A 22,801-nucleotide genomic window follows, 5' to 3' on the forward strand; every position below is an offset into this window, starting at 1 on the left:
ATGTTTACCCTTAAGCCGCTCAAGTGTTGCTTTAGTAGTATGATTGGGATCATTGTCCTGCTGGAAGGTGAACCTCCAGCCTAGTCTCAAAACAGTGACAGACTGATACAGGTTTTGCTAAAGAATATCCATGTATTTAGCACCATCCATCATCCCCTTGACTCTGTCCACTTTCCCAGTCCCTGCTGCTGAAAAACATCACCACAGCATGATGCTGCCACCACCATGTTTCACTGTGGGGATGGTGTTCTTGAGGTAATGAGATGTGTTGGGTGTGCACCAGACATAGCATTTTCCTAATGGCCAAAAAGTTCAATTTTAGTCTCATCTGACCAGAGCACCTTCCTCCATACATTTTGAGAGTCTCCCATGTGCCTTTGAGCAAAGTCAAAGCGTGCCTTCTTATTTTCAGATGAAAGTAAAGGCTTTCTTTTGGCCACCCTTCCATCAAGCCAAGGTCTGTGGACGGTACAGCTGATTGAAGCCCTATAGACAGATACTCCAGCCTGTGCAGTGGAACTCTGCAGCTCCACTGGGGTTACCTTTGGTCTCTGGGCTGCCTCTCCGATTAATGCCCTCCTTGCCTGGTCTGTGAGTTTTGGTGGGCGGCCCTCTCTTGGCAGGTTTGTTATGGTGCCATGTTGTTTGCATTTGATGATGATGGCTTTGATGGTGCTCCTGGGGATCATCAAAGATTTGGATATTTTTTATAACACTATAACTTGTACTTCTCATCAACTTTGTCTCTGACTTGTTTGGGGAGTTCTTTGGTCTTCATAGTGGCGTTTGGTTAGCGGTGCCTCTTCATTAGGTGTTGCAGCCTCTGGGGCCTTTCAGAAGAGGTGTATATATACTGACAGATCATGTGACACTTAAGATCGCACACGAGTGGACTTTGTTTCAGTATTTACGTGACTTCTGAAGGTAGTTGGTTGAACCAGAGTATTTCAGGGGCTTCATAACTAAGGGGGTCAATACATATGCACATGGCAATTTTCATTTTTCAAATTTATTTTTTTATATATATATTTCTCATTTCATTTCAAAACGTATACTATTTTGTGCAGATCCATCAAATACAATTTTGATTTAAATATCAGTTAAATTAGAGGTTGTAATGTAACATATTAGGTAAAAGGTCAACGGGGGTGAATACTTTTTCAAGGCACCGTATATGCTGCAGGTACGTATGATATAAGCTAAATATTAGCTGGATATGTGCATTTGTATGTTGAACTTGTTGGTTCAATGTTGCAATTAGACGTACTTAGCCGATTCTGACTTTGGGTCATGAGCCGCATCGCGTCAGTTCTATGGCTAGGCGTCGGCCGAATGAGCCGGCCGGGCACGATCACAGACCCCGTGAAGGGCGACTGCCACCGCAGTGTCCAGCAGCCGCCGTAACTGTGGAGATCTGTGGGAAGGGCCCGCCCAGTGTCGCTGCAGCCGCAGCCGCTGCCTGGGCTTGCCTGCCTGGACGCCAAAGAGATGAGCGCGAGTGGGGGCGAGCTAACGTGCTATTGCTACGCAGCTTCAGCGGCAGGAGCCCGAGGCTGCACACCACGCGCGCACACATTTTTTTTTTTAATCGGTTGTACTTCGTTAGTAGCCCTTCCGCGCGGCTAACTGGTAATCTAAATTTAGTATCGACATTCTAAAATCTGAACAATTCCGGGAGAACCGGAATGATGGAACCGATTCCACTCGATTCGTTTTTGGTGTCCAACCCTAAGGGGGACACAGCCGTGCATGTGTCAGCCGAGCAATTCATCCTCATCGTCAATATTTTGAAGCAGATGTAACGCCTCCTCTACTCTAAAGCTTTTTTTTCAAGATACATGTTTAGATCATGGTGACTAGCAGCCTTTATCAATGCAGCCGCTGGTTGCTATGGAAACCTTAATCACGCGATCAAAAAAATTGACGGAGTCAAAAGGGGGTTGAATTAACTTTCTATGATAACACGTTAAATTGACAGCCCTAATAAAAACATATTTAAACTTAATCTAATTTAGCTGTATTTTAATACATTTACGGTACGTGAAAGTGCAATATGCATCATCTGATTAACATTACTGTGTAACTTAGCAATGAACGGTGCTTTAATTCAACTTAATGTAGCACCTGATGTAGTATATTTTCTTTGAAATGATATTGCAATTTGCCCAGTGATTGGCTGACAACCAGTTCAGGGTGTACCCCGCCTACTGCTGAAGACAGCTGGGATAGGCTCGAGCACCCCCGTGCCCCTCGTCAGGATAAAGCAGTATAGATAATGGATGGATGGATGGATGGATGGATGGATGGATGATATTTCAATTGGTCGGTGACCTTTATTTCTCATGTACCGGTAGTTTAAGATAGGATGTGAAATTTTACAGTACAGTAGAGGGCAGTGTTAAACATTGTCTGAAATAGGACGGTTGGCCAAGTGAACCAGAGAGCAGGAATCTCCTTGGATTGAGAAAAAAAGGATGAGACTGGAGAAATAAAACGGTGCGCTGTGCTGTAGCGATGGCCGGTAGAAGTACTGTTTATTTCCCCTATTAAAAGCAATAAAAGTTAGAGCTCGTTACTGTGAGTGATGTATTTAACACTAATGTTAAGCCCTGAGAAATTGCCATCAAATAGAACAGCTTTATTATTCAAAATTCATGGTCATTTTTTTGGTCTTTCGGAGGTTGGTGGAAGAGTTGCTAGAGCACCTGGCAGAGTCGGTCGGTTGTTTATCATCTCAGACGGGTCCGCCTTTCACCGCTCTCAACTCTGGGTGATAGTGTGTCATGTTTGTTGGGTTCCCAAAATATTATTTTTATCCTCGTCTCACACTTCATAAAGAAACGAAATGTCTCCAAACTGATGCTTTTCACGAGGGTTGCGCCGCTCGCATGAGGTTTTGCTAGTTCCGCCATCTTGTCACGTAAGCCTCGGCACAACGTCTGTACAAACGCACGTAATCGCTTGCACATCTTTATAGTTTTTTAAAAAAATTAACTTTAAACATCAATTACTAATACCTCTGAATTGATGCGGAATCTTTTTAATAAAACGAAGGATGCATCGAAAAAACGATTATCGTTCCCACCCCTACTTCTTAGTAAGTCAAAGTTTTTGGCCACTTTCAAATGTGGTCCTATACTTATCGATTTTTTTTTTTGCGATGTGACCGCAGTCTGAACCTCCAGGTCGCATTCATCCAACATGGATGTCAGGAGCGCTCCGTGCGGGCAGAGGGTACAGTACTGACAGCGTCTCTGCAGTTGTTTTGAGTAACAGTATTGACTTTATATTTGACTTTAATATAATCTCACTTGAAACATGAAGCATAAAGTAGACATTTAGGGTGATAGTAGTAATTCAGTCACGACTCGATCGGCTCATTTTTTTATGATAGACGTCATCTTTAGTGACATCTCCATGAAATGAGATTGAAAAAGCCTCGCCTCATCATTTCCCCCAAGTACTATATTTCTACCTCCGACCGATTCGCTCCACTGTCGAAATGCCCCGACACGCTGCACCACATTTACTTCTGTAAACACTTCAGAGTGACGTCGACCATCTCTTCTGCGTTTTCGGGCCATTTAGGGGCGCAATTGTGTTTACACAAGAAAAGAGATCGACGTCGCATTTATAATGTAATATGAACGCTTACACACAAAACAATTTATTATTTTTTTTTAAAAGACGGCAGCTTACAGCCCTGCGTGAATATGAAAATGACTTCCCAGCCCTGATTTGCAGACGCTGCATGTGCGCAAAGGTTCAGGAACAGAAGTCCCATTAACCAGGTCAAATAAATATTCAGGCAGTTATTTTGCAAATATTTATTTTCATTGTATTTTCAAATTCAGGCATTTTTGTTTGCTAGATGGATAATTTAAGTTCAGCTTTTAATTCATTTGAAAGAGACCTTCAACTCTGCACTTTTTTTGTAAGAGTTCAAAATGTGTTCATTTAAAAAATAAAATAACATTTTCTGAAACATGGATGGACTACATGGATTCATAAGCAACTCACTACCGTACGAGTGTAAAGATATATATATATATATATATATATATATATATACATACACACATATATACATACATACATACATATATTAGTGCTGTCAAATTTACCACGTTAACGGGTGGTAATTAAATTTTTTAATTGATCGCATCAAAATATATGACGCATTTAACCCATGCGCAGAAGGACCGCCGATGCATAAAGTGCACAGTGAGCAGTAGAGCAGACATGTGTCGCCCGCGGGAGTATAAAGAAGCATTTTGAAAGAAGAGGGCTGCTTTAAATGTCAGAAATGTGAATAAATTGGTTTTCCTCAGCAATTGAGGATGAGTAGAGAAGAGGGCTGTGTTGTGTTAATAAAGTCAGTTTAAAGAAGGAACACACAACGTGCTGATAGCACCTACCATAGCACAGCATAACCTATGAGCCACATTCGTGTGCACTTCAGGGACCACTCGGAAAACATAAACTGTCATAATGTATTACTACACACACACACACACACACGCCCACCCCCACACACGCACAGACACACACGGACGCACACCCCCCCACACACACACACACTTTGTTTGCACACATTTATAAATATTAATTTATAATAGTCACTGTTCTGAGGCCCTTTTGCGCGTTTTTGTTTTTGTAGGAATACAAATACTGTCTGCTACAGAAAGAATGTTAATCATTTTAATTAAAAAAATCATTTTCATCTCATGAGGATTTGTTATTGTAATAAAAAAATACATTACATATTTACAGTATGTTGAAAGTATATATCCGTCTTGTGCCTCTTATCTTTCCATTCCAACAACAATTTACAGAAAAATATGGCATATTTTGGAGATAGTTCGAATTGCGATTAATTACCATCAATTCCGTCCTGCATATTCAATCGACCCACGTGGTCCCGGCCCGTCCTTCACTGGCAACAGCCAATTGGCGTTGATTACATAATCTTTACGTCACACGCAGGTGCCGCACGAGCAAACACGCCGCCAAACAAAAAAAAAATATCAAACAAAAACAACTGACACACACACACGCATTGTCATCGGTGAAATAAAAAGAATATGGGTCGCATGTCATTGTGTCTGTGGGGCCGCAAGGGATACCACACCCTTTTATTTTTTATTGTTTCCTTACTCGACCGCGTCTCAGGAGCGCGGCACCTGCATGTGACGCAGTACCGCTAAAGTCTGTTCTCGACGCCGGTTGGCTAACTCCTACTGAGTGGGACCACGTGGGTCGATTGAATATGAAGGACGGAAACTGGGGACGGAGGGTCGCTGCCCAGCTCTGATATGTATATATACACATCTTCATTTTACATGTCAAAGTGTTTGCGGCTCTCAGTGTTTTCTTTTCCATGGAAACCGGGTTGTGTTGTTCCGATACCGATACTGGTATCGGTATCTGCGAGAACGTACAAATAATGTGCCGATGCCATTTCCCGATGCTGTACTAGTAAAGAACGTTGAATGCAGCGCTTTGTATCTTGCTCCCTGCTGCTTTTTCATATGTGTGTGTGTGTGTGGCCAGGTTCAATACGTTAAACCTGATGCAACATTTGAGAACGAAACATGTGAATGAGCATCAAGAGTTTGCGGCGGCAGCGAGCATTAACAACAAGTGGAATTGACTGCAACAACAAACACTGCTCAATTTACATTGAATGCCGCACCTTGTATCTTGCTCATTCACGACACTGATGTGTGGTGACTGTTCAGTATTAGCCGTCGCTATTGGCCCAAAGCGGACGCTCTTAACCAATGGCGGGGCTACTTTTTCATGTTGAGAGAAAAAAAAACTGTGAGGTACAGGAGAAATAATGCCGGCGGCGATATGGAATTACTGTACATCAACATAAAAACTCCAGCGAGTACAACAGCTAAGTGCAAAATTAGCGGTGCGAAAGTTGCAAGAGGTGGAAATAAAGTGGCCAGGTTCAACACGTCAAATCTGAAAAAACATTTGAGGATGAAAATGTGAACAAGCACCAAGAGTTTGCGGCGGCGGCGGCAGTAAGCATGAACAAGGGGAATGGACCGCAACAACAAACCCTGGTCAATTTTGGATTTTGGAGTTGAACTTGTTGGATTTTTCTACTGCTTGTTTTTGGTTTTGTAAGTGGATTTGGGAGCGGAAGTTGTTGCGATGGGTCACTAATACTCAAAACAAACTTTTATAATAATGTCCTATAGCTTTTGTAATTAATCCGAAACAATCTCTCTCAAAGATACCTCGTGTATACTATTTCTTATTTTTCCCTGTTTCACAAAGGTTTTTAAGTCTGATCAAGCCATGATAGCAATGGTTTTACATCCCAGTGCGTATGCAGTTTTTTAGAATTACAAGAAAAAAATGCTTATATATATCTTTTTTTTTTTTTCTCCAAAAGTCTGGTATCGGTACGGTATCGGCATCGGCCGATACCGCACGGCTGGGTATTGGAATCGGTATCAGGGCCAAAAAATGGCATCGGAACATTACTAAAACCTGTTCGAAATGTAAAATGAGTGTTAAAGGTTGCCGACCCCTGACCTAGTGCATAGCGCCCTCGCTTGTTGAACTCCTCCATCTGTAGTCACATCTTGTTCATAGCAAATGTGTTGTATTGAATTCTACTGTAATTCCGGTTAGAGCGCCACTAGTGGTGGAAGAAAAATCCACAGAATAGCCGCACCGGACTAAAAGCAGCATGTTTCAAAACCTAGGGAAAAAATAGCAGCTTATAGTCCGGAAAATACAGTACATGTGACTCAAATGAAGAAGTTGTATAGAAAATGGATGGAGGCATCGAGGCGATAATTGAGAAGTAGAGTTAACAATCAAGTCATTGAATGCAATTCTGAATAGTAATTGAATATAAAATCAACAATAGCACTCATGGACTTATGAATCAAGCCGCATGACTATGAAACTTACTGCTGCTTTTAATGAACCGATGTCCTGCATTTGAACAAAGAACAGTCATCAAAAATACAAAATAATTGACATAAAAATAGAGTCAAGCTTTAGGAATTAGAATATTGCTACATTTTGGATGTAGACTGTAGCATATTGGCCTTTGTATGTGGACCAGATATGTTTGTGGTATACACATTATATTGGGACTGGTTGTTAGAAAGATACTAGTCTCCTTTCTGAGCATTGTTCAGGTGTCCTTGAGAAAGTCACTAAATCTTATAATTGCTCAGTGGCATGCCAACATCGAACTGCACCATCATTCTGGCATCTCTTCCTTGCCCGCATGCCTGCAAGTATATGAATTGGATCTTTGTATCGTGTAATGTAATTCCCAACTATTTGGACAACATGGAAAGTCATGCTAAACCTGTGACAGACCAACAACAACATATTGTTTATTGTTTGGATTGTTATAGTAGGATTAATAACTTTTATTTTTATTCCGTGCTTTCCAAGGAAAATGGCTGTTTGAAATTCCATGAATATACAGTAATGTTCAATAATAACAAAATAGCAGAGCTGGGCAGTCCGTCCGACCGGTCCGACCCTCCAGCCGGATGTCCATTTTTGGGGCGGAGGGGTGGGGGGTGACAAATTTTTAAAAGTGGCTGGACTAGGCATGGCCGGAAGTGGATTTTAGTCCGGCCCACTAATCGGTTCTCATGCGTTTGACGTGGTCGCGAGGCTGCCTAATTTCATCTCAGCCTACTCAGTGAAAGGCTTCTTTTTAGGTTTCTTTCTACTCCCGCGCGAGCGACAACTGCCGCATTGATTAACATGACCGGCGCATTGTGCTGTTGGCGACAGGTCTGCGACACATGCCACGCACACACTTCCCTACATCCGGGAATATGCCGTAGCAAACCTGCTGTGTATAGTAGTTTGCTGGTATGTTTTATTTTGAAGGCCGTGAAGACAGGGAAAGTGTGCAAAATGAATAAGTAACTTACATACAAATAATTATACAATACGACAAAACCAACCCCGGGGCTCGTAATGGAAGTAATCCCACACAGTTGGGTATGTAGTAAAGTACTAGTGCCGCATTTTGAAGCGTGTTAGAAGCGTGTCCACAGCGGGTTTGAATAGTAAATTAGCAAGCTAATGATCCTTAAAATGCCTCTGCCGTTTGCATCTCACCCAAGGCAGCGTCAATCACGGACACTTTTTTTTTTGGGGGGGGGGGGGCGGAACGGGGCGGGGGGTCGCGGCCAGAAGGGTACCCAGGTCAAGGGCGGAGGGTGAGCTCTGCAAAATAATATATATATATATATATATATATATATATATATATATATATATATATATATATATATATAATTATATTGGGGATGGACAAAATCCCACGAGACGAGATGTCTCACGAGATTGAGTACGCGAGAACGAGACGAGACGAGATTTTTGCTAAATTTTGAATACAAAAAAATACCTAATGTAATTTTTTCAGTTTTCAAAAGGTTTTTTATCGAACAGACTGCAAGAAAATTAATCATCTAGCTCTAAAGTGCAAATGCAAACAGGAGTCACTTTTGTGACATGCTCTCAAATATTGCTACAATAACAGCTACAGCTGAGATCTTTCCGCTTACTGATACTTTGACAAAATCCAACTGTGCTCGTGGGGCAGTCATTCAATTGTATATAGTGTTTTATGTTAATTTATTGGCTTTATTTATTCATATTTTTATTTATATTTTATATATTTGTTAATATTATTGATATACTTATTAATAGATGTATCACTGCCTCATTGTTTTTTGTTTGTTTATTGTATTGTTTTTAAAGTGCTTTGTTACAGCTCTAGCTTATGAAATGCGCTATATCAATAAAGTTGTATTGTATTGTAGAGTTCAACTTGTTTCTCAGTCGATCTTCAACAAGAGGAATGTCACTGCGTCTGTGTCAAGATTTCTGCAACTCGTCGTAGTTCTGAGCTCCTCAGAGCTACAGATGCGGCACCCCGCTGCTCTAGATCGCGAACCGTCATGTCCAAAGAGTTGTTCTCGTGCGAGATTACGTCCATAATTAGTTTGTGCGCGGCAACTCGAACTGTCTTTATTTAGACGTCAAAAGTGCTGCTGCTGTTAAGCATCGTAAAAAAAAGAAACTATAAGCTTGACACGTCTAAACAAACATGATACGCGGCCAACTTTGGACCAGCTGCACTCATTGCCTGCACGATAAGCACTTAATGTGTGGCTCAAAGCCAGCCTCACGTATCGCCACATCCATGTTGCGAGCCTTGTCGGTCACAACAGCGACTCTCGGAAGTTCCCATTCGGTGACAGCTGCTACATTCACCCGGACTCTCCAAAACACCATAAAAAAAACCCAGATCTTGTGCTGTGCAGGGACGAGAAATCTTGTGGCGTTCTAATCCCGCGAGATCCCGCGAGATCTCATAGCACGAGATCTCGTCCCATCCCTAATAAATATATATATATATATATATATATATATATATATATATATATATATATATATATATAAATATATATATATATATATATATATATACACATACATATACATATATGTAGGGAATACAAATACCGTCGACTACAGAAAGTATATATATATATATATATATATATATAGATATATATATATACACACACATACATATATATATATATATATATATATATATATATATATGTATATATATATATATATATATACACACATATATATATTCAAAAGTCACGGTTCGGTACGGGTTCGGTACAGTGGTACAGCAATAAGTGTCAAATGCATAAGACTAGGTGGTTTTTAAAAAAATTTGTTTTAACAATTCAATTTGCTATAAAGCAAAAAAACATTCCCTGTAATAAAAACACTAAATAGAATAAAAACTTGCGCATTAGGGTTGTTCATAAAAAAATAAAAAATAATATTAATAATAATAATTACTGTTGTTCCGATACCATTTTTTGGGCCCGATACCGCTGCCTGGCCGATACCTCACCGTTTGAAAAAAATCCCAAATAAGCGCAATTTTTTTTGTTATTCTCTCACACTCACTTGGATGTAAAATTATTCATATTTAAATCACTTGCAAAGTATCTATAGTAACATATACATACAAAATACATATGTTTAATAAACAGCTTATTTTCATCGCTCCTGTGCTTGTGAGAGTGAGACATGCGAGACATCCTGTATTCACATGAATTTTCCTGTTTTTCTGAATAATTATTTTTCTGTTTTTCAGAATTTTTTTTTCTGTTTTCCAGTATATTTTTTTTGTTATAGAAAAAAATGATTCCAGAAAACTGAAAAAAAAAATCAAAAAACAAAGACCAAAAAAAAAATACTCCAAAAAACAGGATTTTTTTTCATGTGAATGCATTACACTTCCGTAAATTCGCACTGCTGTTCAACATTAATCTGTTAATTATATAGGTATACAAATTTCATATGGAACATTATAGAACATCTTGCCGAGCGATGTGTTGTAAACAAACTCGTCTCTTTGTTAGCAGTTAAGCTAGGACGAGCTCGAAAAGCTTCGACGGGTCATAAAGACGAGTTTATCTGGACACAAACCATTTCATGAAAGACGTTTTACACTCTTAAACTAGTGGTCGATGTACTGTGTCAAACAAAATCAACATACTTTGCTATGAGACAAAGATCCAGCCGACATGCCCCCAAAGTAATTGCAGGCTCTTGATAGCATCAAAGTCCCCCCAAGCAACTGCCTCCAAGGTGGCGATGCATGTCCTTATAGCGACCTTTTTCACCAAAATAGACATAAGTAGACCGATGACCAATAACGCTAATAATGGATAAGGCTTCTCCTCGTATTTTCCTTCCGCATGCGGCTCTCAAATATGCGCGCTGTGTTCAAATAATGATACCAGTATCGATAACAGGCATCGGCGTTTTATTTGTTAATACAACCCGATCCCATACCAGCGTTTTAATGCGGTACCGGGCAACTTTCCGATACCAGTTTCGGTATCGGAAAAACACTATAACTACAAAAACAATAGGGACCTCGCAGCAGTCGCTGCTCGGGCCCTAATAATGCTAAAAAAATATTAAACACAGGAAAACACCCTTTCTTGTATGGATAGAATGAGGTCGCAGATAAAGTCAGGTAGCACTTACCAACTAGTAGCTTTAACTTCATTATAAGAGCAGCAGAGGAAAGCTCATGCTGCACCACGGCTCTTGTGCGATTGTATATGACAGGGACCACGTTCTTGCTATTATGCGCCCGGGATGGACCAGTGTAACGGCATGTTTAATAAACGTTTGAAGCCCAGCTCCTAAAGCATATGGGCGCGTAGATGTTGCTATATATATGCCAATTGCTTCAGTTATTACTAATATCTTTGGCTCTGTCTGCTTTCACTTCTCCACTCTGCTTAAAAGTAGCCGTTCATTCGCGCACAGCAGAGAGGGGAGGGGCTTCACTTGGTAGTAGACGATGACAGCATTTTTCACACACTATGCTAATGCTAACAATATTGCTGTCTTGGTAAAGTTAAACAACTGTAAAAAAAAGTCAAGTGAACAGGAAACTGTTTGGCTCTGTGTGACGTAGTATGCCCGATCCTGATTGGCTGCCGCGTGACGAAATGGCAAAAAAGTTTATTTGTTTAAGGCTAGGTTCACACCGCAGGTCTCAATTGTGTAAGCGTTCATATTATATTCTAAATGTGACCTCGGTCTTGTCTGCTGTATGAACACGTGTCACCAAAGTGAGCCACACGGGCAGAAGAAGAGACGACGTCACTCCTGACGTTGTGTTTGCGGAAGTAAATGTGGTCCAGCGTGTCGGGGCATTTATACAGTGAAGCGATTAGGTAGGAGGTAGAAATAAATACAGTATTTGGGGAAAATTACGAGGCAACGCTTTAATATCTCATTTCATTGAGACATCACTGCGCGTGGCGTCACGTCATAACCGTGCGTAAAAAAATTAATAAAATGAATCTGAGTCGTGGCTGAATTACTACGATCACCATAAATGTCCACTTTATGCTTCATGGTTCAAGTGGGATTAAATTAAAGTAAAATATAAATTCAAAAGTGTTACTCAAAACAACTTCGCAGATGCGATCCCCTGCTGCCAGCACATTCCTCTGCCTGCGCGGAGCGGGCGCATTTTGGGCTTCGGATGACGTCAATGCCGCTCAGACCGCGGTCACATTTAAAAGAAATCAGATATGTACCCAATCTAGGACCACATATGAAAGCGACCCATTAGGGCTGTCAATTTACTATTTAAAAAGTTAATCCAACCCCCTTTTGACACCGTCAATTTTTTTGATCGCGTGATTAAGGTTTCCATAGCAAGAGTAGAGGGGGCGTTACATCTGCTTCAAAATATTGACGATGAGGATGAATTGCTCGGCAGACATATGCACAGCTGTGTTCCCCATAGGGTTGGGCACCGAAACCCCAGATTCGAGTGGAATCAATTCCATCATTCCGGTTCACCCGGAACCGTTTAGATTTTAAAATGTCGGTGCTAAATTTCGATTCCTAGTTAGCCGCGCGGAAGAGCTAGGAACATAGTACTACCGATTAAAAAAAATGTGTGCGCGCATCGCGCACAGCCTCGGGCTCCTGCCGCCTTAGATGCGTAGTAATAGCACATTAGCTCGCCCCCTCTCGCGCTCAGCTCCTTGGCTCGCTTCATCCCGGCCGGCAAGCGTGGGCAGCGACGGCGACTCTGGGAGGATCTTCACAGCTGCAGTGGCCGCCGGACACCGGCGCAGTGGCAGCAGTCGCCCTTCACGGCGTCGGTCATCCTGCCCGGGCCGGCCCGGCCGGCTCATTCGGCCGATGTCTAGCCATAGAATGACGCGATACGGCTCATGACCCAAAGTCAGAATTGGCTAAGTACGTCTAATTGCAACATTGAACCAACAAGTTCAACACACAAATGCACATATCCAGCTAATATTTGGCTTAGATCATACGTAGCTGCAGCATATACATAAATACTGTACATACAGATACATCCTATTAATTACATTGCTTAGATTAGATGGACTTTCCTTGCTTGCCCTTAAAATGCAGCATTGTGTTTGTCATATATATATTTTCTCTCTAAAGCAAGACAAGGTTAGCCAATCAATTGGTGTTCACTAGCATGCTTTTAGTAACAGCTGAAAGACGCACGCGTGCGTGTGTGTGTGAGTGTATGTGTATGCGTTTGAAAAGGGCTGAAGGGCTGTTTGCGTGAGTTCAATCCAATGCTTGTTTTTTCATTTGAAGAGAAAGTCAACCCAAACTTTTTTTTTTAAAAATATGTTCTATGCAGGCCCCCTAGTTCAAACAAGGCATTCTGATTAATATTGTGTTTGTGGAATATGAGTTATGTTGTAAAATCAATCCATTTTTTACCATCTCAGGGATCTGCCATTTTATTACTTCTGTCGACTGAAAATGAGATCACAGATGCGCTGAGGGCTCAAATAACGACCAATCATGGCTCAGTTTCAGAAAACAGGTGAGCTGTGATTGGTCGTTACGTGAGCCCTGAGCAACTGTGATATCATTTTCAGTTGAAAGACTTGACAAAATGGCCGTGATGACTAAACACAGGTGGATTAACTCTTATTCCACAAACACAATATTTATCAGAATGCCTTGTTTCAACTATTGGACTTTCGTGGAGCATATTCTTAAAAAAATAATATGTTTGGGTTGACTTCGCTTTAATAAAGTATTTGCATAAGAAAATCAATCCTGTTATTCATGTTAAGGGTTAAGGGTATGGGCGGCACGATGGGCGACTGGTTAGCACGTCCGCCTCACAGTTCAGAGGTCATGGGTTCGATCCCGGCTCCGGCCTCCCTGTGTGGAGTTTGCATGTTCTCCCCGTGCCTGCGTGGGTTTTCTCCGGGTACTACGGTTTCCTCCCACATTCCAAAAACATGCATGGTAAGTTGATTGGATACTCTAAATTGCCCCTAGGTGTGATTGTGAGTGCGGATGTTTGTCTCTGTGTGCCCTGCGATTGGCTGGCAAACAATTCAGGGTGTCCCCCGCCCACTGCCTAAAGACAGCCGGGATAGGCTCCAGCACGCCCCGTGACCCTTGTGAGGATAAGCGGTACAGATAATGGATGGATGGGTTAAGGGTATTAAAATTCAAGAAAATAATGGGACAAAAAAAATCAAGGGATTTTTACAATAAATAGAATATGCGATTAACTATGAAAAAATGTGATTAACTACGATTTAATCACTTGACAGCACTATATATATATATATATACATATTAGGGCTGTCAAATTTAAAGCATTAACTATGGAGATTAATTTAAATTTTATAACCCACTAAAAAAATTAACCCAGTTAACTCAGTTTTATTTACTTCCTGTAGCAGCTGACCTCTGCTCACTGTGCAGCCAAACCTCGAGGAGACTCACTGTTGCAAAGACGGACTTTTACATCATTTTACTTTAAAAAGTTGCTCAACGGCTCATTGGAGAAATCTAAAATGATTTGCACACTTTGAAAAGCCAAATTCAAATACTGGGGATGTAACGATACACATGGGTGTATTTACACGTTTCGGTATGGCATGTTCGTTTCGGTCCACTTGCGTTTGGTTCGGTCCACTTATTAGTGCGTGCTTATGCATGGACGCTATTGAGTTTTGCATGCGGGAGAGGAGGGCGGCAGCACTAAAAAGGAGCCAGGACGCAAGAAGCCGTGATAAATCATCAATGCACAGATAAATGGCATTATAATGGCATACGCAAACAAGCCAGAGCTCGAAGGTCCCCCGTACACTGCGGTCTCCTGTTTGGGAACATTCTAGCTTTCCTGTTAAAATCGCAGATGGGGAAAGGTACAGTATAAATCCCAAAGTTGTGTGCCGACATTGCTACATGAGATTGGCGGTAACAAGTCTAACATAGTAACAGTCGAATAACAGTCGAATAACAGTCATCGCTATTTAGCGGCGGCACGGTGGTCGACTGGTTAGCACGTCTGCCTCACAGTTCAGAGGTCGTGGGTTCGATCCCGGCTCAGGCCTCCCTGTGTAGAGTTTGCACGTTCTCCCCGTGCCTGCGTGGGTTTTCTCCGGGTACTCCGGTTTCCTCCCACATTCCAAAAACATGCATGGTAAGTTGATTGGACACTCTAAATTGTGTAATTGTGATTGTGAGTGTGGTTGTTTGTTTGTATCAGTGTGCCCTGCGATTGGCTGGCAACCAATTCAGGGTGTCCCCCACCTACTGCTCGAAGACAGCTGGGATAGGCTCCAGCACACCCGCGACCCTTGTGAGGAGAAGCGGTATGGATAATGGATGGATGGATGACCTCTGCTCACCATTCAGACAAACTTCGAGGAGAATCACCGTCACAAAGAAGTAATTTTACATAGTTTTATTTTAAAAAGTTGCTTGACGGCTCATTGGAGAAATCCAAAATAATTTGCACATTTTGCAAAGCCAAATTCAAATACCATATTAGTTGTACGTATTTGGTGTATCTTTCAACTGTTGTATTTTACAGGAAAATAATTGTATTCAAGGATCAAAGAAAGCTATTAGAACAGTCTTTGAATCGAAATGTACTTTTAGTTTTTTTTCTACATTAATTCCAAGATTTTACTGAAGTAAATATCGGTTGTAAGCTTCGTAAAAACATTGTAGTTGGAAAATAATCGCGATCAATTATGGAAAATTTTGCGATTAGTTAAAAAAATATAATCGCTTGACAGCACTAATATATATATATATATATATATATATGGCTTTTTTTCCACTCACTCTTTCCTGAGAGAATAACATACCGTAGTTACTGGTAGTCGTTGCCTCTTTTTTCAGTCTTGGCCGAGAAGATGAGAAGAAACTGACATGCCGCCTTCGATTAGATTTGAAAAATGTAAGAACGAAATGAAAGTGTCACATTCTTTCGCTGCTCACTGAACTTCAATGGCCGTTCTCACCATGGTTGCCAAGCGATCAAGTGTAAGTTCAGCCGCCTATCTGTATTGACACTTGTGTCCTCTTCTTCCTCTTCTCCCTCACTAAATTAAAGGGATGGTTGGGTTTGGCCATGTTTTCATTAACAAGTTCATTTTATAAATTTTTTGATCCGGAAAATTAGAAGAGTTGTCATTTTCTATTTTATCAATAAATTTGGGAGAAATTAGTATAAATGACTCCATGAATAACGCCTCTTGTTAATGAGGAAAATGGCGAATGCTTACGACGCTGACCTTAGCGAAAGCAGAAAAAAAGTGTCTTCCGAGGCTGGATCCACCCCACTGCAAAATGATTGGCTGCTGCATTGCTGGCAGGATATGATGCACATCATGACACGCCGTCGTAACCATGCGCACCGCCAGCTAAAGTGTGCACCACATGCAATTTTTCAGTTCGTTGAGGAGCATCTGAAAAATTGCATTTGGTGCACACTTTAGGTCATAGTTTGTCATTTTGGAAGACCAAACAACTCAAAAGGTTAAATTAGATGTTTTTTGTGTGTGTTAGATTAAGGCTTTCCACCCATATCCAATTGCTAATGAAAATGTAAATCCTCTTCAAACGATGAACATCATAGCGTATGCGTGTGCGTCTGAGTGTGCATGTCCATATGTGTGTGTGTTTACATGTGCGAGTGTACACGGATGGAAGGGAACAATTTCAGAAATTCTTTGAAAAGTTAATTTAAGGTTGACAAGTGAATTCAAGCGAAAACAGTATTGACTATATATTTGTATCCATGTATGTACAGTATGTCTGCATGAGGGCAATATACAACTGTACCCCTAAAACTAACCGCACAAAAAAGAACAATACATTCACTGCTGCCTCACCAAGGATGGTTTGGTCCTTTTTCAAAATAACCTTGGGAATATGAGTCAGTCTATTCAGTCCGCTTGAATGCCATTGCTATTAACAATTGAATATGACAACCACTCCACCGAGCCACCCCAAGCCTCACATTCAAACACATTCCCGGGTAGTAGCATGGGTTTAAGAGATCAGATAACATGGGAGCTCGTATGGCTGCACTTACTACAGTCAAATCAAGTTTATTTTTATCACCTTAAAACAAGATTCTCAAAGGGCTTCACAAGCTCACAGTTGATAAATATTAGCGACATCAGTTGGCAAGTTTCCACCAAGTGGTACACTTCAATTGGGTTTACCACAGATGATTTAAAAACGGTAATAATTCCTGACATTGTTTGCATTTACATTGACGCGTGCATAGGCAGACAATGACTCATAATATATGACATATGACATAGAAGACGCCACACGGTATATGAAAGAGAAACACTGCATGCAATATTATGTTCGCAAGGTGAACATAAAAACACACATGGTAGCTGCAGCAACTTCAAAATTCACCTGTTTTTAGCCATCACTGGTGGCAGCCAATTTCTGCCAACTGAAAACGACATCACAGTTGCGCAGGGCTCAGGTAACCACCGATCACTAGGGGTGTAACAGCACGCTAAAGCACATTTCGGTTCGGTTCGGTTTCTTGGAAACTTTGGTTCGGTATATTTTTTTTCAGATGACAGACCCTTGAGGTGGACAAAATGGGTAGATTTGACTACTTAGTTCATATTCCACAAACGCAATATTAATCAGCATGCCATATTTCTACTAATAGGCCTGCATAGAGCGTATTCTTGAAAATAAAATTGAGTTAGGTAAAGTTAGCACCAGATTGGCACATTCTGAGTTGTCCGTTCAATAACTCCAAAATGCAACGTCATTGTAACGCAAAGGATGACTAATCATATCAGCTTGTAGCTCGTTGGCTACATCACTGTGGTTAGAGAGAAGCATTGTTTGTGTTTTAATAATGCTGCGTTATTACCTTACTGGACCGACAACTCCCAATGTGCCAATCTGGTGCTAACTTTACCGGACTAGAAAAGTTTGAGGCTGATTTACACTACTGTTTTTCAGTGTGCTCGTTAAAATTGGCTTAATTTGGAAAGCTTTATAGTGGTTTCTGGCATCTGACTAAATGTACACATAGAAATAACTTTCGAAAAGCAGCGTTTCCATCCAAATATCCATGCATGTGTGGTCGTTACCTGTGTCTGCTGGCGACTCGAGCACCTTGAGCGTGCGCATTCCCGCCGGCGTACAGGTTATAGGAGGTTCTGAGCGGGAACGCGCTTTTGGCGTCCACATAGGTCAAGAAAGCCAGCAGAAGCAAGAGAAGTGCCATCCCGTTGATCAATGCAGGCTGTCGTCACAAATCAGAGAGGAGAGGCTGAATCAACTGGAGATGAACATTCCAGCTGCATGAAGACAAAAATAATAGACGCTCATATTTTCTAAGTTAAACGGGGGTAAAAAAAAGTTCGTCTTATTGCCCCTGATCCATAATCCTGATTCGCACTTGATGCACACTTTGAACGCATCTGATCCGCTCCGAGACCCGCCTTTTGTCCACGTTTACTTCGACCTAACCCGACAGATTTTCTCCATCAGAACAACTCATGTCTCATACGAAACAAAGAAAAGAAGAAAAGGTTGCGACAGTACAGACTGAACCAAGTCCAACTGCTCCTCCTCTAACATCACCGCCCCCCAAAAATGCTCCCGCCCCTCCCGGAGAAGAAACCAGACACATCCATAGCACCCACAAACACAACTTTTCTTCTTACTACTGTTCATGTTCCACTCTTTCTCATTTATATTTATTGATGAGATCACTTTTGATTTAATGTACAGTAGTTGGTCAGTTTTGTGCAATTAAGTGACTCACAATGAAATTGAAGAAGAGCTGTTAAAACAACTACAACAGCAACAAAAACTTCACCTCCAATTTTAGAGATGTAGTTGGTCAGATTCAATCAGTTTCTGTGAACACGCCACACTTTTATCAGTAACAGTAAAAAAGCTATTATTATTATTATTATTATTATTATTATTATTATTAGCATTATTAATGTTGTTGTTGTAATAATGACAAATTACTGAAAAAGTAACATCATTTGTAGCTGTTATGGTTCCGCATTCATTCGGATTCAGGCTGGACTCAGAAACAGGAAACTCAGATTGTAAAAAGCAATTTATTGCCAATTCTACAAAACTCGCAAAAAGTGTGTGTGCATATATATATATATATATATATATATATATATATATATATATATATATATATATATATATATATATATATATATATATATATATATATATATATATATATATATATATATATATATACATATATATATATATATATTGTACAAAACTCGCAAAAAGTGTGTGTGCATATATATATATATATATATATATATATATATATATATATATATATATATATATATATTTGCCTGTCTTTAATCTCTTCTGCCATAATTTCAGAGGGACGGTAGATTTGTTAGTGAAATAGTGAAATGCATCCAAGACTCACTGCCCAATGCCCTTTTTTGCTCAAAGCAACTTTTGCCACACATCCACTGAATTTACACTGCAGGGGTGTGTGCCCAATCCTGATATAATGCCTATATCTGGTTATATGTGCAGTACATATCTATGTACTGTATGTATTGGGGCTGCAGGATTTGGAAAAACATATGAAGTGTGACTGTATTGAATATTGCAACGGTGTTGAATATTGTGATATTTCCATGTACCTTGCCATATGTACCTATAGAAATAGCATTTTTATTATCTAGTGAAAGAAAGGCAAAATAAATAGGCTCAATCTATTCTTAGCTAATTTTAATTTTCCATTTACTTTATTTTTATGGTATCTAGGGCTAGTAATGCCTCTAGATACGGTTCACCTATTGGATGGCATTGCACATTTCAGGTTGCATCTGAATAGTCAAAGTCAGATAAAAGCATGCAATTCCATTCCATGCAGTTTTTTTTTCATATACTGCGCAGCCATAGTATGTATATATGTACAGTACATCTCAAGTGACACATATTTGATGTCACTGTACACGTTCACAATATAGGTGGAAAAAAAATCCTGCATGCACCGCGACCCACATTGCATTTAAATAAGTATGCAGTGGTCAATAAATACAAACGTTTCATACCGTTTTATCCCCTCCGTGCCCCCAATTAAATTTTGACTGTGGAACCGATCTTGGGGCAGTTTTTGAACAAATGCAAGTTACATTTTTAATATATGTTCATTGTGTCATTGTTCATTCATATGACCTTGTAAGGCAGAATTAAATAATGCTCAACTTAGCTTTTTTGCCTATTCTTGTATGTCACATTTTTATCATGTGGTGAATCACAATATCATTGTCCTCAGGTGTTTCTTAATGGAGCATCCATAAATCTTCAGACATGTGACCTTGACAGAGAGGCCGTAAACCCAAATGCAGGGTAAAGAGGCTGGGCTGGGTGTCACAAACCTTTAGGTGTTTTAGCACTTCTGAAAAAGCAACTATTTCAGCAGGGTACGAAAAAGAAAACATGACAAAAGTAAACAAATATTCAGGAATATAGTATGTGTGTTGGAGAATTGTACATTAAAATGAACATTATTCATATTGAAATGATTTGATTATAAATAATTGGTATAAGAATCTATTTTATCTTTAAAATAGCAAGAACAAGTAGATACAGCACAATGTGTTGGACTGTTCTCCATTATTTAATTTTACAAATTCCATAACAATGTGTAGTTCTTAATGCTTTTGCTATGATTTTCTTGTATTCCTTCTGCTTTTGATTATCTTTTTAGATATTTGGATCAAACTTTGGAGTTTGAATTGACTTTCACTAAATAAGAGGGTGAAACATCTGTTCTCCTGCTGTCCCTGACAAAGACATGGTTGAACTAGGAGCTATATTCGTACATCATTCCTCACTGCAAGCATTTATTTTATTTTTTTTAGGGCCCATTATCTGTTTTGTTTCATAACGCAACTGATTCTGAAGAAATCAGAGCCAGTGTTTCCAAATTGTTTTGATTCACCAACAGGGTACCCAGGAAATGTGGATGTCAGCATGCTGGGATATTTATTGTAATTATTTTTTTCCCCTAGGATTTTTCTGCCACAGCTAGGGGCGCTATAACCGGAATTACGATACAATAACAATAAAATTGCCATTAACAGGATGTGACTGCAGGTGGAGGAATTCAACAGGCCAGGGCGTTATACACTAGGTTATGAATTAGGTGGTATGTGTAAGTTAACTGACAAACTGGAGTAGCAGCAGGCAGTGAAATGAAGATAAGTACTTTATTTTCTCTTGGTTCTGTTCCGTTTTAATCAGCAAAGTTGCAGTCGTGTTAAAAGGGGTTCAGTTCACCTCAACTGACAATGAATCCATTCCATAAGCTCTGTGTGATACATAAAACATCGATCCATCCATTATCTATACCGCTTCTCCTCACAAGGGTTGCAGGCATGCTGGAGCCTATCCCAGCTGTCTTCGGGCAGTAGGTGGGTGACACCCTGAATTGGTCGCCAGCCAATCGCAGGGCACAGAGAGACAAACAAACATCCACACTCACACTCAACCTAGGGGCAATTTAGAGTGTCCAATCAACTTACCATGCATGTTTTTGGAATGTGGGAGGAAACCGGAGCACCTGGAAAAAACCCACGCAGGCACGGGAGAACATGCAAACTCCACACAGGGAGGCCGGAGCCGGGATCGAACCCACAACCTCCGAACTGTGAGGCGGACGTGCTAACCAGTCCACCACCCATACATACATAAAACAACAACATCATAATTGATTTGTAAGTGGTCGAATAAGTAAGTAGCAAAAGTACCAAATACAAGTGTGAAGACAGTCTTAAAAAACTTCTCGGGTGACTCAAAGACCTTAAGTATTCCCAGAGCAGGAAAATTCTGAAAAATAATTGCAACAATATGGCACTGTTCCGACATTCACTGCAAAAGGGTAACAGCATACATTGTTGCAAGAAGATAAAACCCCACAACAAGTACTTACTTGAACAGATGACATCACACGACGCATGAGGAAAAACCTGACAATGTCAGTAGAAGATAATAACATTAACATGTGGAAATATGGATGCTGCCCTTGACTGTTTTGTATTGTATTTAACCTGAAAAGAAAACAAACCTTGTAGATTCCCTGGAGCACAAGGAAATGTCATATCTGTGACATACGAAATTTAGTCCATGCATGAAATTGAAGAGTGACTGGCATGCATGCGAGCACGCACACACACCTGCACACACCAGATGAAACCCCACTGATTGTTGGTGGGGTGTGTTGTATTTCAGGCACAATGCATTTACGTCAGTAGCTAAAGAGATGCTTAAAATGTCCACCCTTTGCAAGTCCTGTGAGATTGATCACGAATGGTCAAGGAACAAGGCAACCAATCCCTGAGGAATATTTATCTTTCAAAATAATAAATGTGGTTAAAATATCCGCTCCCAATGACTTTTACTCTGTTTCATTCCCACCCTCTGGAGGTTGTTCTTGATGTCACCAACAGTTCTATTTTTTTCAAATTATTTATTTAAAGCTCCCACAGTGCTCATCTTCAGGGCAGTCCAAATTGTGTTGGCTGTGACCAATGCTTGTGCAACGGCTCTGGTAGATTTTTTTTCCCATCTTTTCCAACATTCGCTCTCAAAACTCATCAATAATAATAAATAATGGTGGAGTCAAGCAAAAGTGTTTTCTTCTCAGTTGTAGTTCAGAGCCTGATGTAAAATGTCAAACCGAAACGTTTTTCAGTCAACGGCAAAAATAAAAGGACTGGCCACACTGTTTCAAGACTAACATTTTGCTGTTCCGCATGTCGGGATCTGTTCGGCTCACTGCAAATTTTTCAAGCACTAACGAGAACTACCCTCGGCTACAAAAAATAGGATGGATGTGTAATTTGGAAGCTGTCAT

At 40.3% G+C, this 22,801-nt stretch overlaps 1 protein-coding gene across 3 annotated transcripts in view; it reads right to left on the reverse strand.

Annotated features, from left to right (window-relative positions):
* Positions 1–18,468, reverse strand: part of LOC147150654 (EMILIN-1-A-like) — a 77,927-nt gene extending 59,459 nt beyond the window's left edge. Inside the window, exon 1 of one of the 3 annotated variants that reach the window (XM_086025777.1) lies at positions 18,024–18,468. In XM_086025777.1, the coding sequence (XP_085881903.1) occupies positions 18,024–18,160 (137 nt within the window). In that variant the 5' untranslated portion in view covers positions 18,161–18,468. Of the gene's footprint in view, positions 1–9,197; positions 9,293–11,097; positions 11,366–18,023 lie in introns of those variants that run through there. The other 2 variants (XM_086025779.1, XM_086025778.1) reach the window with 2 other exon arrangements.
* Between the last annotated feature and the right edge of the window lie 4,333 nt (positions 18,469–22,801).

Source organism: Filicampus tigris, chromosome 3, assembly GCF_054856515.1.
Source record: "Filicampus tigris isolate MCC_2025a chromosome 3, RoL_Ftig_1.0, whole genome shotgun sequence".
Taxonomy (NCBI): Eukaryota; Metazoa; Chordata; class Actinopteri; order Syngnathiformes; family Syngnathidae; genus Filicampus; species Filicampus tigris.